The sequence below is a fragment of the Castor canadensis genome, chromosome 13 (assembly GCF_047511655.1).
Source record: "Castor canadensis chromosome 13, mCasCan1.hap1v2, whole genome shotgun sequence".
Classification (NCBI taxonomy): Eukaryota; Metazoa; Chordata; class Mammalia; order Rodentia; family Castoridae; genus Castor; species Castor canadensis.
Window position 1 is genome coordinate 8,710,737 of NC_133398.1, and position 16,142 is coordinate 8,726,878.

At 48.4% G+C, this 16,142-nt stretch overlaps 2 protein-coding genes across 10 annotated transcripts in view; one reads left to right on the forward strand and one right to left on the reverse strand.

Annotated features, from left to right (window-relative positions):
* Positions 1-16,142, reverse strand: part of Ralgps1 (Ral GEF with PH domain and SH3 binding motif 1) — a 231,255-nt gene that overhangs the window by 89,877 nt on the left and 125,236 nt on the right. The gene's annotated exons all lie outside the window — the stretch shown is intronic.
* The window catches only part of LOC109684537 (angiopoietin-related protein 2), a 36,988-nt gene that overhangs the window by 4,722 nt on the left and 16,124 nt on the right, over positions 1-16,142 (forward strand). The window contains exons 2-3 of one of the 3 annotated variants that reach the window (XM_074053176.1): positions 5,960-6,066; positions 11,145-12,010. In XM_074053176.1, the coding sequence (XP_073909277.1) occupies positions 11,194-12,010 (817 nt within the window). In that variant the 5' untranslated portion in view covers positions 5,960-6,066; positions 11,145-11,193. Of the gene's footprint in view, positions 1-5,959; positions 6,067-6,340; positions 6,460-11,144; positions 12,011-16,142 lie in introns of those variants that run through there. The other 2 variants (XM_074053177.1, XM_074053175.1) reach the window with 2 other exon arrangements.

Sequence of the window (16,142 nt, forward strand, 5' to 3'; positions counted from 1 at the left end):
CAAAGCCCAGATTGAATTCTGTTCTGCCCTCCCAGAGATGCCTGAGGATTTGCCTGCCTCCAGGGATGACCAAAGTCCTGCTCAAGGTACTATCACCTCAATCTCCACCAGGGAAGGCTGTGTTTGCCTTTGCCTCTGATGAACCTCCAAAACCCACCTGGAGCCAGACACAGAATTGATCCGTGGGGTGAATGAGTCCAAAGCACAAGAAGGCAAGCCTCAGCCTATGCTTTCAAGCAAGCAGCCCATCTCCCTCAGGGGACACTACTCCACACCGCTTAGCCAAGGTCTCATCTGGGACACCTCTCCTCCCCTAGCCACGCCTCCCCCCAATCCCTACCCTGCAGCCCTATCTGGGTGTTACTACCAGCATTAGGAAAGCCTGCTACTGTGGACCCCTTGAGGGCAGGGACCTCTCCTACATTTTTTCTGCTCTATCTCCAGCCCCCTTCACAGGGGCTGGCCAGGAAAATATGTGGAATGAACAAAATCCTTGACTTCCTATTTAGTATACCAGGTGCTATCCTGGGTCCTTGGCATTTACAGGGGAATCACCCTCACCCTGCTTTTAAGAAGCTCACAGTCCAGGACAGCCAGCCAAATGGGTTGTAGTCTGAGTCCTGGGTGCTGGGTATAGGCAGCTACCATTGCTCTGGAAATTTGGAGGAGGGAGAGGACCTCAGTGAAAGAGAGGTGGCCTTGTAACATCACCTTAGAAAGGAAGACAGGCACAGGCACTCACCAGGGAGAAGATGCTCAAGGGAGAAAGCACAGCGCACTGAGCAGCAAGCATGACAATAGGCTCTGTTTATAAACAGACTGCTGACTTAATCCCATGTTTTAGAAAGGGAACCCTGGAAGTGTGTGCAGAGTAGACCACAGTATGTGTGTGTGTATGTGTGCATGGGGGGGAGCACCTAAAGGCAAGGAGCCACTGAGGACTGTGGGGAAGAAAGTTGGCTCTAAGCCCAGCCCCAGCACTTGGCAGTTCTATGGCCTTGAGCACATGACCTATCCCTTTCCTCTGTGTGCTCATCTGTAAAACGGGGATAATGACAGCCTCTGCTTACAGAGTTGCTGTAATCAGTGAGGTAGGCACTAATGTTCTTGTCCCAGTGCTCAAGGGATAAGTCCATCCCACTAGGCTGAGGTGGTCCTAGTACCAGCTTCTCAGCCAGGCCCAGAAGCGCATTCTAGGCAATGCCCAGATTTCCTAGGAGGCTGTACCATGGCTATGCTATCCACCCAGCCTGACTCTCCCCATTTGTCTGGGGCTCCTCTTGCTCCAGGGCTCCTGAGCACACCAGGCACTGCCGGAAATGCAGCAGCCAACTCAGAAGCTGGACTCTCAATGGCTTCTGCAGACTCTCCCTGCCTCTGCTCTGCTGGCCACAGCTCCTGGCACAGAGGGCTCAGTGCGTGGACTTTGGGGGAATCTCAAAATGGTTCCCAAATAATGCACTATGCAAAAGAAATAACAATATTCTCATTCCCCTGGCAAAGGCAACTAGCTCCCATGCCTAACCACATCCCCTCTGCCCTATGATCTCACAGTATGAACACAACCCGCCTCCACACACTCAGCCTTCCCAGGAGCCAGCAGCTCATCCGTGGCAGGAGCACGAGAGCCCAGAGCAGCAGACTAGACCTGCCCTCCATCACTCCTCCAGGCACATCTGAAGGTTTCTGATCCTGGCCTGTTTACTTCTCTGGTTCATGCCTGTGATCCCATCACCCATAACAGGGCTTGCCCCTAGTTGTAGATACACACAATGACTGGCTGGATAGAAAGGCTAAATGGATGGGTGTTAATGGAAGGCTGGATGGAGGGACAGACAGCACATTTGAAAGTCTTATGAGAGCTAAGCTGGTGGCTTTGGTTCCTGGATGCAGCCTCCCTGAATGCCCTATGGCCTTTTGGTGGGGGATGACTCACAGGATCCTGGTCTGGGAATGAGTCACCAAGGACAAATGATACACAGTCCCTTCTCCAGGCTTTGCAAGGTGAGGCTGCCACTGATCATTCTGGATGCTCATTCTGGGGTCTCACCATTTGCGAGATCAAGAAGCTCTTTCTAACATCCAACAAGACTCACTCTTGTGCTGACCTGAAAGCCATTCTGCTCATTCGGTCTACAGTAAGTAAGAAGTAGCTGCATCCTGGCCATTAGACAAACCAACAAACAGGCGCCTTTTATTCCTACTGCTTGGAGAAGCAGTCTTGGTGGCAGTGAGGGCATGGAGCTGGCAGTATCAGCAACAACCCAGTTCCATTATTTACTTCAAGTGACAGGCAAGTAATCTAACCTTTCTGGACCTGGATTTCCCTAACTGCCTAATACAGATAAGAACTTTCTCCTAGGTAAAGGGGCCATATAATATGCTACCTGATCAGGGCATTCTCGGGAATGAAAAGGGGTGCTATTAAAAATCACATAGGAGAACAGGCCCCACTGGGAGCTAACCAGGACACATGGCCCTCTACATACAGGCCCTCTACATACAGGTAAGGTGCAGCAAGGCATACACATTTACAACCAATAACAGCAGTTATTCCCAATACCACTGATCATGTGCTCAGCTGGGCCCTTCCACCTTTTCTTCTGGACTTTTTATTCATCTGCCTCCCTCCCCCATTCTGGATCAGCAGTATTTGGCTTGGGTAGCACTCTGCCAGCATATCAGGCCTCTCACAACCAGCTTTTGTAGAAATAACTATCCGTGCTGGTTTTCACTGGTCTCTTTTCTGTCCTTTTCTGTTGGTCTAGTAATCCTGATTCACTCTCTGTCCCATCAGACTCACTCAAGCACAGCTCAAGTTTCTAGCTTCCCAGAAGCTGGACATCAGGGGTCAGCCAGGCACACGGTGAGCCAGGTGGCAGTTCCAGATGCCCTTGTGGCCTTGGCATTGGCTTTTTCTCAGGCCTCCTATGGGTCTGGGACTCCTCTCCCAGCCTGGACTTGGCCTTTGTCTGCTTACACTGACAGGACAGCGCTGGCTGGGGGTTCTTTGAGTCCTTCAGGCAGGACTATGACTTGGACTGATGGACAAAACAACTCCTGAGAGCCAGCTTTCATTCTGAGGTTTCCCTGCAGTCTACATTCCTGGGAACCCCAAGAGGGCTCTGTCTTCCTCTTGTCTGGAGGGTCAGAGAACTTTCTCTTTTGGGTTTCCTGTCACTTTAGCACTTTCCACAGCAGGTATGCTTTGGCATGTATTTTGGGGTTCTGTTGCCCCAGCTCTGCTACTTAGTAATTTGGGCACATGACTCATGGTCTTCAAATCTTTATAGTTCCTTTGCTGGCAAATGGAGATGATTATGAGCCCCAATGTTAGCCTTAAAAGCATCTTTGAGAGAATAAGAAAATAGCTATAATATAAATGTATAGAGCTACAAAGACCATGAGTGTGCACTGTGTCCCTTAGAGCTGCAGATTGCACAACTGGAGCCACACACATGGGCGCCTTATAATAACAGGTCCTCCTGTTATGCACACATGCTGTGTGGCCCCATCACACAGGCCAAGCGGGGATGCTCAGACACAGCCCACCAGAGGCTGGGTGGAACCCAACCCCAGGGAGGCTGCCTCCTGGTGTGCAGAAGCCATCACACAGTGTGGCCACCCCAGCCTCACTGGTGGGGAGGAAAGAGGGAAGCCCATGCACAATGGAAACTCCTCACAACACAATGTGGAAAAGCAATTCCGAGTCATTTTTAATTTCCAAGCCAAGGAAAACAGTTGGATTTGCTTTTCTTTGTTGGTCATAGGAAGAAGCTGAGGATCAGGGCTTTGATTGGAGCTGAGCTATTCTCCAGCCTAAGAAGGTTGGAATGTGTGTGTGTTGTGTGTGTGGGGGGGGGATTACTTCTCTTGGGATGCAATTAGCTGAATAAATATCAAAAAAGCAAAAGTAAACACGCTCATTACTGCCCATTCAGAACTGCCAAACTAGCAAAAGACTTGTTTGGGGGGGGTGTGTGGAATCCTTAGGGAAAACAAATGCCTCTGAGGCGGGAGAGGTGGCTGAGGGCAGGCCCAGGTGTGAGACTGAGATCCAGCTCAGTCAGCTCAGGTTCTTACCTGCCTATGTCCTTGGGCAGGTCACTTCGCCTATCTGGGTTTCTGTCTCCATTGGTCAAAGGGCTACGTGGGGCATCTTTGTCAGGCTCCTCTGGCACAGTGCCCTTTCCTTCCCTTCCTTTCTGCAAGCTGGTCAGCTCCACATCACCCCTAAGCCCAGGCACCGTGGAGATGGAACAGTGAGACCCAGCTTCAAGACTGGTCCCACCACTAGCAATGTGACCACAAGCCAGTGAGATGATGTCTTTTTTGAGCTTCAGTTTCTTTACCCTCAAATCAGGCACTATACTAATAACTAGCTGTGAGTGTTGGAATGATTAAATGACCTTCTGTGTCTGCAAAGGGCTTTGAGGATCTGAAACCCCATGTGAGTGTTAACTGCCAAGCTTGGCTTACTTTTTAATCTAACAACTGCAAGAAATGCTCCTTCAAGGCATCTCAGTCTAGGATCAGGCCTGTGTCACTGGCCTTCCCGCCCTGGGCTAGCACAGGGCAGGTGCTAGGAGCCAAGACCGGATCTAAGCAGTGGACTGCTTTCAGGCTGGGAGGGTCCATAACCTCAAGGTCCCCTTCTGTGAAACAGGATAACATGGTATCCCCTCATGCAAGACTGTAGGATTCATGGAAGTGGTAAAGTATTCCACACAGTGCCTGGCCATAACTCTGCAATGTTTTGTCACTCTTGCTATCACGCTGCTAACATGTTATTCAAATCTCTAGTGTCTGATGCACTACCTAGCTGCCTATCTAAGTGTGCAGTGCAGTGTGGGTTGGATCCCTGTATTTCACAGAAGAGGCTCAGCCTTTGGGATCTCAAGTCCAAGGGAAAGAGCTTTCCCAGGAAACCCTGAAGGCCCACACTTGGGAGGAGTCAGAACTCAGTGATAAACCATGCAGCCTCTAGGGCTTGGAAGCCTGGGAAGTTTTGGAAATCAAACTTTTCCTATAGCCAACCTGCCTCCCTGGGCCTCTGGCAGTTTCTTGGCCATGCAAAGGCTGATCTGCATAGCACATATGTTTGTCACTAGCCACGGCAGGTGAGCAGCCTACAGAAGGCATGGCAGGCCCACCCTAGCCTGGAGCATGGCTCCTCCCCACTGTTCTGGGGCAGGCGTGGCCACCAACTCTGGAGCAGCCAAAGCAGCTTGGAAACCAGGCAAACACTCCCAAACGCATCCGTTTCCACTGACATCAGTGCAGCCCTGCCTCCCAGCAGAACCAAACCAGAGCTCTGCCTAGTGGGATAGGTCTGCTCTTGCTGTAGGAAGCAGACTCAGGCTTTGGCATTCAGTGGATAACAGTCCAGTGTGGCCTTAAGAAGCCCAGGGTTTGAGCTGTACCTGCCCATGGACCAGCACAAGGCTCAGCCTTGGAGCCTGGTGTTCACAAGAGAAGCCCCTAGACTACAGGGAGGGCAATGCTCTGGGTCCTGTGCCAGGGCTGGTATTTTATCACAGAAATCAGAAATCAGATTAAGTCCATCTCTGTGTAATCAGAAGAACGTGAAGGTTCATGTACACCTGTTTTTTAGCCTTGTGATCTTGGGCACGTCACTTAGCCTCTGGGGTCTTAGTTTCCTCCTCTATAAAATGGAAATAACAAGAGTATCTACCATCAAAGGACACTGTGTGGATACAAGAGAGCAGCCCAGGGTCAGGTACAGGTGGGCACTCAGTAAATGGATGTTACTATTGGACCTGATCTGTGGCAGACCTCTGCACAGCTCTGACACCTCCCCCCACCCCCGAAGTTGCTCAAGAGTCCTCAGCTTGCTAGGTGCCACTTTATAGCCTCAACCCCCTGCACTGCAACTGTGGGTGAATGGGTCTTTTCATGCCATCAACAAATGTTTATTGAGCATCTATGTATTCCTCAGCCCCTGCCCTCATGGAGTTTGCATGTGAGGAAGCATGGCAGGGGACACCATACCGCTGATGGCAATGAGGGCGCTGGAGCAGGAAGTGGAGAGGTCTCACCAAGAAGGTGATCTTCAGCAAACACCTGAGGGAGGTGAAGGAGTGAGCAAAGTTAGGGGGAAAGAGCGTCTGGGCAGGGAACAGCAAGTACAAGGGCTCTGAGTCATTAGTGAGCTTGGCGAGCTTAAGGAACAGCCAGGGGGCCAGTCTGGCTGGAGGGGGGTGACTAAAGAGGTCAGGGGTCAGAAATGACATCAGGGAGGGCGCAGGGGCCAGATCAGGGAGAGTCTCAGAGAGTCATTATCTTTCTCTCCAAGAAGGGGAGCTGCTGCTGGCAGGTTCTGAGCAGAAGAGCACCCCATGTGACTTTTGTGAAGGATCCCTCTGGCTGCAGGTTGAGAGCAGACTATAGGGTTGGCAGGGGCAACAAGACCAGTTCGGAGACCACTGCAAGAGGCAGGTGAGAGACGAAGGTAGCGGCACGAGGCTGGGGGTGGGAAGCAGGAGCACTATGGGAGTGCTTACAGGCGATGGCCATGGCTATCAAAATTGGACGGTGAATTAAACGAAGGGTATGACAGATAGAAAGGATTCGAGGATGACTTCAAGGTTTTTGGCCTGAGTAACTGAAATGGAGTTGCTGTTCACTAACAAAAGAAAAACCAATGTTTAGAACCTCCTATAGCACTGGGAAGAGAAGGCTGTGATGGAGGTGTGGGAAGGAAGAAGATAAGCTGAGTTTGAGAGGTCTTGTGGTCAGTACAGTGGAAATGTCAAAGAGGAGATTGGGTATAGCTATCTGGAGTCAAGGGGAGAACTCAGGCTGGAGAAATAAACAAAATGTGGTGGTGCTTGGAGGTAATCCAAGTCTAGACAAGATCTCCAAGGTCAAGAAGAGTGTGGGGAAGTAAGCTTCATCCCAGGGATGCAGGGGTGGTTCAACATACGAAAATCAATAAACGTCATAAACCACATTAACAGAAGCAAAGACAAAAACCACTTGATCATCTCAATAGATACAGAAAAAGCCTTTGATAAGATCCAACACCATTTCATGATAAAAGCTCTAAGAAAACTAGGAATAGAAGGAAAGTACCTCACCATTATAAAAGCTATATATGACAAACCTACAGCCAGCATTATACTTAACGGAGAAAAACTGAAACCATTCCCTCTAAAATCAGGAACCAGACAAGGATGCCCACTATCTCTACTTCTATTCAACACAGTACTGGAATTCCTAGCCAGAGCAATTAGGCAAGAAGAAGGAATAAAAAGAATGCAAATAGGTAAAGAAGCTGTCAAAATATCCCTATTTGCAGACAATATGATCTTAAACCTTAAAGACCCAAAAAGCTACTCAAAAGCTCCTAGAGCAAGGTAGCAGGATATAAAATCAACATAGAAAAACCATTAGCATTTCTATACACTAATAATGAACAAACTGAGAAAGAATATATGAAAACAATTCCATTTACAATAATAGCCTCAAAAAAAAAAATCAAATACCTAGGTGTAAACCTAACAAAAGATGTGAATGACCTCTACAAGGAAAACTATAAACTTCTGAAGAAAGAGATTGAGGAAGACTATAGAAAGTGGAGAGATCTCCCACACGCATGGATTGGTACAATCAACATAGTAAAAATGTCAATACTCCCAAAAGTAATCTACATGTTTAATGCAATTCCCATCAAAATTCCAACGACATTCATTAAAGAGATTGAAAAATCTACCGTTAAATTTATATGGAAACACAAGAGGCCATGAATAGCTAAGGCAATACTCAGTCAAAAGAACAATGCAGGAGGTATCACGATACCCGACTTCAAACTATATTACAAAGCAATAACAATAAAAACAGCATGGTACTGACACAAAAACAGACATGAAGACCAGTGGAACAGAATAGAGGACTCAGATATGAAGCCACACAACTATAAGCAACTTATCTTTGACAAAGGAGCTAAAAATATACAATGGAGAAATAGCAGCCTCTTCAACAAAAACTGCTGGGAAAACTGGTTAGCAGTCTGCAAAAAACTGAAACTAGATCCATGTATATCACCCTATACCAAGATTAACTCAAAATGGATCAAGGATCTTAATATCAGACCCCAAACTCTAAACTTGGTACAGGAAAGAGTAGGAAATACTCTGGAGTTAGTAGGTATAGATAAGAACTTTCTCAACGAAACCCCAGCAGCACAGCAACTAAGAGACAGCATAGATAAATGGGACTTCATAAAACTAAAAAGCTTCTGCTCATCAAAAGAAATGGTCTCTAAACTGAAGAGACCACCCACAGAATGGGAGAAAATATTTGCCAGCTACACATCAGACAAAGGACTGATAACCAGAATATATAGGGAACTCAAAAAACTAAATTCTCCCAAAATTAATGAACCAATAAAGAAATGGGCAAGTGAACTAAACAGAACTTTCTCAAAAGAAGAGATTCAAATGGCCAAAAACACATGAAAAAATGCTCACCATCTCTAGCAATAAAGGAAATGCAAATTAAAACCACACTAAGATTCCACCTCACCCCTGTTAGAATAGCCATCATCAGCAACACCACCAACACAGGTATTGGCGAGGATGCGGGGGAAAAAGGAACCCTCTTACATTTTGGTGGGAATGTAAACTAGTATAACCACTCTGGAAAAAAATTTGGAGGCTACTTAAAAAGCTAGACATTGATCTACCATTTGATCCAGCAATACCACTCTTGGGGATATACCCCAAAGACTGTGACACAGGTTACTCCAGAGGCACCTGCACACCCATGTTTATTGCAGCACTATTCACAATAGCCAAGTTATGGAAACAGCCAAGATGCCCCACTACTGACGAATGGATTAAGAAAATGTGGTATCTATACCCAATGGAATTTTGTGCAGCCATGAAGAAGAACGAAATGTTATCGTTTGCTGGTAAATGGATGGAATTGGAGAACATCATTCTGAGTGAGGTTAGCCTAGCCCAAAAGACCAAAAATCATATGTTCTCCCTCATATGTGGACATTTGATCAAGGACAAACACAACAAGGGGATTGGACTTTGATCACATGATAAAGTGAGAGCACACAAGGGAGGGGTGAGGATAGGTAAGACACCCAAAAAACTAGATAGCATTTGTTGCCCTCAACGCAGAGAAACTAAAGCAGATACTTTAAAGCAACTGAGGCCAATAGGAGACAGGGACCAGGAACTAGAGAAATGGTTAGTTCAAGAAGAATTAACTTAGAAGGTAACACACATGCACAGGAAATCAATGTGAGTCAACTCCCTGTAGAGCTATCCTTACCTCAACTAGCAAAAACCCTTGATCCTTCCTATTACTGCTTATACTGTCTCTTCAACAAAATTAGAGATAAGGGCAAAATAGTTTCTGCCGGGTAGGGAGGGGGTGGGGGGGGAGAGGGAGGGGGCGGGGGGGTGAGGGAAGGGGTGGGGGAAGGGGGGAAAATGATCCAAACATTGTATGCACATATGAATAAAATAAAATTAAAAAAAAAAAAAAGAAGAGTGTGGGGACATTAAGAGCATAGAAGCAAGCTGGGTGTGGCAGTGCATACCTATAATCCCAGCACTGGGAAGGCGGAGGCTAACCTGGGCTACATACTAAGACCAGAGAGAGAAAGAGAAAGAGAGAGAGAGAGAATGAATATAGGAGGATGAGAATGAACTAGTCAAGGAGGCCGAGCAGGAGCAGCCAGGGGGCAGGAAGACAGCTGCTCCAGAAAAGAAGCTCAAAAGGGGAGCTGCCAGCTGTGCCACAGTGCTAGGCATAATGAGGACCAGAAATGGCCATTCCATCTGGCAAGTGGAGGCCACTGGTGACCTGGCCAGAGTACATGGAGTGGACAGGAGGGGCAGAGCTGATGAGGTAGGTTCAGGAGGGGACAGGAGTAGAGGCTTTCTGGGAACCATAAGCAGCAACTCTTTGGATGGCTTTGACAAAGTAGGGAGCAGAGAAATGGAACAGTAGCTGGAGCAAGGGTGCGAGGCCAAGAGAAGATTTAGCACAAGTAAGAGAAACAGCAGCAGAAGTGTAGGAACTTTAAGATACAGGAGAGGAGAAGACTGCTGGACCAACGCCCTTGGGGGGCTGAGAGGTCGGAGGCACACATCCTCCACTCCCTCTTGGCCTGTCTCACTCCTACTCATCCCTCAAGGGTCAGCACAAAGGTCACTTTCTCAGGGAAGCATTACTGGCCCCTCCAGTTAGGTCAGTTCTCCGCAGTGCCCTTTCACAGCATGTGATGCTTCTGCTTCACAACACTTCCAAACTCTGTGGGGATATGGAAGCCACGTGAGGGCAGGAGCTGGCTCCATCCCGTCCCCAGCAGCCAGCACACTGCCTAACACACTGTAACATTCGCTGGATATCTGGGAAAAGGATAAATGGTTCAAGAACAGAACAGAAACAAGTTGGAACACACGTGCTTGACTTATGCTCCCAAATGATTTAATCACGTTGCAATGACTGGGACGATGCAGCCACCGGTTGCTGCAAATATTTGGACTTAGAAAAGCTCAGTAGCTTGTTCCTGTTTGGGACTCTGCAGCTTGGCTAATACACAGATCAGTCACATGACCGGACACTGACAGCCTTCTCTTGAAACTGTCCACTATGAACTGAGTGCATTCCATATCATGTTTAGCAATTCATTCATTTAGTGAATACTTGCTGAAAGCATGCGCAGTGCCACATTCTAGGGATGTGTGACTGAGTCAGACCCAGTACCTGTCCTCATGGAGCTTAGGTCTAGATGTTACATGAGAAAAGGCCTGGCATTAATGAGGAGACATAAAAGTCAGAGGGTTCTGAGGGAGAGGAAAAGGGAGAGGGAATAAAGCAATCCTCCCTCCACCGCCCCTCACCAATGTCAAGCCTGGAATGGCAGAGCTATGGCCAGGGCCTCTAGATGCCCAGACCTCCTTTCCCTAGTCTCTACCCCTATCCTCCAGTGCTTCCCAAACAGCTGCTTGCCTCTCTGACTCCAGGAGAGAGTAGAACATGGCCTCTTGAGCTGCGTTTGGGGAATTCCCTGTCTGGTAAAAAGGTTGGGATCATGATGGCACAGGCCGCTGGCAGAGATGGGCCCATCACTGATCCTCCCCTCTGTTAATTTTCAGGCTTTCATAGGTTTCATTCACAAAGAATAACCACCACGTTGCAAGGACCATGAGGCCACTGTGCGTGTCGTGCTGGTGGCTGGGACTGCTGGCCACCCTGGGAGCTGCTGCAGGCCCCGAGGATGGTTTTGAGGGCACGGAGGAGGGCTCACCGAGAGAGTACATTTACCTCAACAGGTATAAGCGGGCAGGCGAGTCCCCGGACAAGTGCACCTATACGTTCATTGTGCCCCAGCAGCGGGTCACGGGAGCCATATGCGTCAATTCCAAGGAGCCCGAGGTGCTGCTGGAGAACCGCGTGCATAAGCAGGAGCTGGAGCTGCTCAACAACGAGCTGCTCAAGCAGAAGCGGCAGATCGAGACGCTGCAACAGCTGGTGGAGGTGGACGGTGGCATCGTGAGTGAGGTGAAGCTGCTGCGCAAGGAGAGCCGCAATATGAACTCACGCGTCACACAGCTCTACATGCAGCTACTGCACGAGATCATCCGTAAGCGAGACAATGCGTTGGAGCTCTCCCAGCTGGAGAACCGCATCCTCAACCAGACGGCCGACATGCTGCAGCTGGCCAGCAAGTACAAGGACCTGGAGCACAAGTACCAGCACCTGGCCACACTGGCCCACAACCAATCGGAGGTCATCGCGCAGCTCGAGGAGCACTGCCAGAGGGTGCCTGCAGCCAGGCCTGTGTCCCAGCCGCCCCCTGCGGCCCCGCCACAGGTCTACCAGCCGCCCACCTACAACCGCATCATCAACCAGATCTCTACCAATGAGATCCAGAGCGACCAGAACCTGAAGGTGCTGCCACCCCCTCTGCCCACCATGCCTGCTCTCACCAGCCTCCCATCCTCTACCGACAAGCCGTCAGGTAAGTCCTTCTGGGCCTCAGAGCCAGGCACTAGGCTTCCCTGGCTGTGACCACAAGTGGGAGAAGAGCCAGGACTTGCACAATCCCTTAGCGATCTCTTGGGACAGCCGCTGGGACCAGTGGGGTGAGGAGGGACCACATGGCTTAGATGGATGCTCAAAGGTACAAGTGGGAAGTAAGGCGTTCCCAAGGGCCTGTGCTTCGCTGGGTTCTGCATGGGATGCTCTGTGTTGGTGGTGAGAATGGCTCTCCTGTGGGCTGTGCAGTGTGCAGAGCAGAGCTGGCATTCTATAAATGTCACCCAAAAACCAGGAGGCTAAGGGGAAGAGCACTGTCATGCTGAAGGTATGATAAACACACCACAGGGGCCGGTGGATGGGATGGGGCACTTCTCAAAGCCCGTGAGCTTCCCACAACCTGCTGTTGCCTAGGATTTTCAATGGGGTTCTTTGGTTTGTTCTGTGGTTTTTTGGTTTGTTAGTTTGAGACAGGGACTTACTATGTAGCCCAGGCTGGTCTGGAATGCGTGATCCTCTTGCTTCAGCCTTCTAAGTGCTGAGATTACAGTTGTGCTCTACCACACCCAGCTCACATAACACCCCCCCACACACCTGTACTGAGGTTTGACCTCTGGTCTTGTACTTGGTCCACTCCACCAGCCCTATGGTTCTCAGGATACATAAAGCAGAAGGAATGGAGGTCCCTGGCAGTAGGGACCAGCACTGGGCATCTTTATGCGTGTTATTTAATTAACCCCAAGCTCCTGAAAGACAGGTTAGGTAACTTGCTCACAGGCTTAGGATCCTTACTTTAAATCTTTTTTTTTTCTTTCATTCATATGTGCATACAATGTTTGGGTCATTTCTCCCCCTTCCCCCCGCCCCTTCCCTATTCCCCCCACCCCCTCGCCACCAGGCAGAAACTATTTTGCCCTTATCTCTAATTTTGTTGAAGAGAGAGTATAAGCAATAATAGGAAGGAACAAGGGTTTTTGCTAGTTGAGATAAGGATAGCTATACAGGGAGTTTACTCACATTGCTTTTCTGTACATATGTGTTACATTCTAAATTAATTCTTCTTGAACTAACCTTTTCTCTAGTTCCTGGTCCCCTTCTCCTATTGGCCTCTGTTGCTTTAAAGTTTCTGCATTAGTTTCTTTGCATTGAGGATATCAAATGCTATCTTGTTTTTTTTGGGTGTCTTACCTATCCTCATACCTCCCTTGTGTGCTCTCTCTTTATCATGTGATCAAAGTCCAATCCCCTTGTTGTGTTTGCCCTTGATCTAAAGTCCGCATATGAGGAAGAACATATGCCTTTTGGTCTTCTGGGCCTGCCTAACCTTGCTCAGGATGATGTTCTCCAGTTCTATCCATTTACCTGCAAATGGTAAGATTTCATTCTTCTTCATGACTTAATCCATTCATGAATCTTAATCCATTCATGAATAGTGGGGCATCTTGGCTGTTTCCATAACTTGGCTATTATGAATAGTGCTGCAATAAACATGGGTGTGCAAGTGCCTTTGGAGTAACCTGTGACATATTCCTTTGGGTATATCCCCAAGAGTGGTATTGTTGGATCACATGGCAGATCTATGTTTAGCCTCACTTTAAATCTTAAGTTGGCTCCTCTGTGCTTGGAGCCTGGGAATCCTCAGTTTGAGGGGTGAGGCCAGAGGCTCCCCTCATAGTACCAGCCTAGCCCCTGGAGCTCAGTCCCTCCTTCATCCAGCTGCCACTGGCCTTTCAAATGGGCTGCCTAATGAGCACTAGATCCATTTCTGCAGGCTAGCACCTATCTGCTTTAAGCCAGTACTTGGGACTCTGCTTCACTGTATAAGTAGGGAGATATTTGTTATCTGTTTTACACTTACTTGACATGTTTAAAAATAAACAGCAGCTCCATAAAGGGGCTGCCCTGTGTGCAGAGGGTAGCCAGTGACAGAATCGGCACTGTTTTCCAGTTAGTGGGGACAGCTTGTGGCAGGGTAGAGCATCTGCCACAGCACCTTGAAGGAAAGACCCAGACTGAGAGTGGGGTTTGAGAGCAGGTGCTTTGGAGTAGACTAGCCTGGGTTCAAATCCTCATTCCTCCACTGGTTAGCTCTGGGGCAAGAGGCAGTCACTTTGTTCCTTTGCACCTCAGCTTTCCCATCTGAAGCTCCAGGTAGGCTCTATTTTAGTCTAACCCCAACTGACAGTTCTGAAATGAGGTACTGCAAAAAGTGTGCTCAGCACTGGTGCTGGACCCAGGGTAAGCGGAGTCTTTTTTCATCTTAAAATAAGGGGACAAATAAACAATTTGTCTTTAGTTCTGGCATTTAATGCTGAGGACTGGTTTATTGCACCCACACCTGCTTGACATCAGAAGTGAAAGGGCAGATGTGTTCACATGTCTGACAGAATACCCAGAGAGAAAGTGTGCCCTTGGGTGCCACATGAAGGCTCAGGCGAGCCTGGTTATGATCCTGATGTATGAGCCAGGCCCTCTCATGGTCACTCAGGAGATCACCTCTTGCCTAAGTGTCTCTGGTTTCTAGCTCGAAACCTCAGGACATTCCTGAATTTGAATTAAACTAGTATATACAGAATGGAAATACAAAGACCTGGCTTTGCATGTGGGCTCCACTCCTTATAACTGTTTGCTCGTGAGAAAGTTACTTAACTTCTCTGAGCCTCAAACTTCTCTCTGCAAAATGGAGACAGAGTCATAACTTCACAGGGTTATGTTACATCATGCATGGAACATTATGTAGGTGATGCAGCCAACATGGGCTGAGCTCTACTTCATGCTGGGTGTAGCAGGTGAAAACGATGGGCTCTGATCTTCAGGAACTCAGTCTGGGGAGGTGGCAGGTGCATGAATGCATCTGGGAACCATCCAGCATTCATGATTTCTGTACCCTAAAACAAGCATGTTAGGCCAGGTGCCAGCAGATCACACCTGTAATCCCAGCTACTCAAGAGGTGTAGATCAGGAGGATTGCAGTTCAAAGCCAATCCACGCAAATAGTTCACAAGCCCTTATATTGAAAAAACCCATCACAAAAAAGGGCTGGTGGAGTGGCTCAAGGTGTAGGCCCTGTGTTCAAACCCCAGTACTGCAAAAAAACAAAAACAAAAGTCAGCGTGTTAGATCTGACAAAGGATTTCTCTGGGAGCAGGCACCTGGTGAGGCCAAACTTTCTGGAACACTGTGAGAATTTATGGGGCAAGTATAATGAAATACCTGAAATTAGGAACGCAGTGAATGCTGGACTCTGTCCACTGTGGCAATACCTCCAAGGTGCTGAGTGCCCTGCAGAGGGGCATGTCAGGGGCTGCAGGGACACTAAGGTGGCAGAGGGACAGGAAAGGGTGGACACAAGTGAGACTTCTTAAGAATTTACCAGGTACACCTGGGAGCTGAGAAACCAAGTTACTAATGGGTTCCTCGTGGAGATGGGTCTGTGCAAAGGTCCTGGTGTTCCACCTCTTTGTCTTCCAGCACAGGCTGTGGCACAGCCAAAGGAGCCTGAGGGCTGCTGTATTCAAGGCTCCTACACTCATTCACCAGTTCACTAGCTTTCTCTCTCACTTAAGTTAGCACATGGCACATGGGGGGACTGCTGTGATTTCATTGTGCAGATAACCTGAATGCACTCTGATTTATCATTTTCTAAAAGTAAAGCCTCCACCAAATGCTGGTATTGATTACAGCAGAATTTTTGTGGCCTATTTCACCACTGAACTCCCCCACAAGTGCAGACAGAGCTGGGAGGGTGCCATTTCTGGGGCTAGACTGTACCTTAGTAAAAAGCAGATGGTCCCTTTCACTGAGCTTTGACCAAACCAATCAACAAAGAGTTCTTATCAGGCCTCGGTCCTGGAAAACAAAACCCCTCTGTGCTCTCTCCAAAAGAGACATTATTCCCTGCACATCACTCATTCAGAAACACCTTTGCAATTAAATACCTTTGCACTCAGGCCCTGGCAGCTTCTAAACCTTTCATTCAGCAATTTCAGAGCCATCCCTCTTTTCCCCATTGTTTTGGCTACTCAGCATGATGCATGACTCTCCCCAGGGGACTAAGGCAGCCACTGGCCCTTATCTGAAGCTGTACTCAGCACTTGTTCCTGGCTACCTCCAGT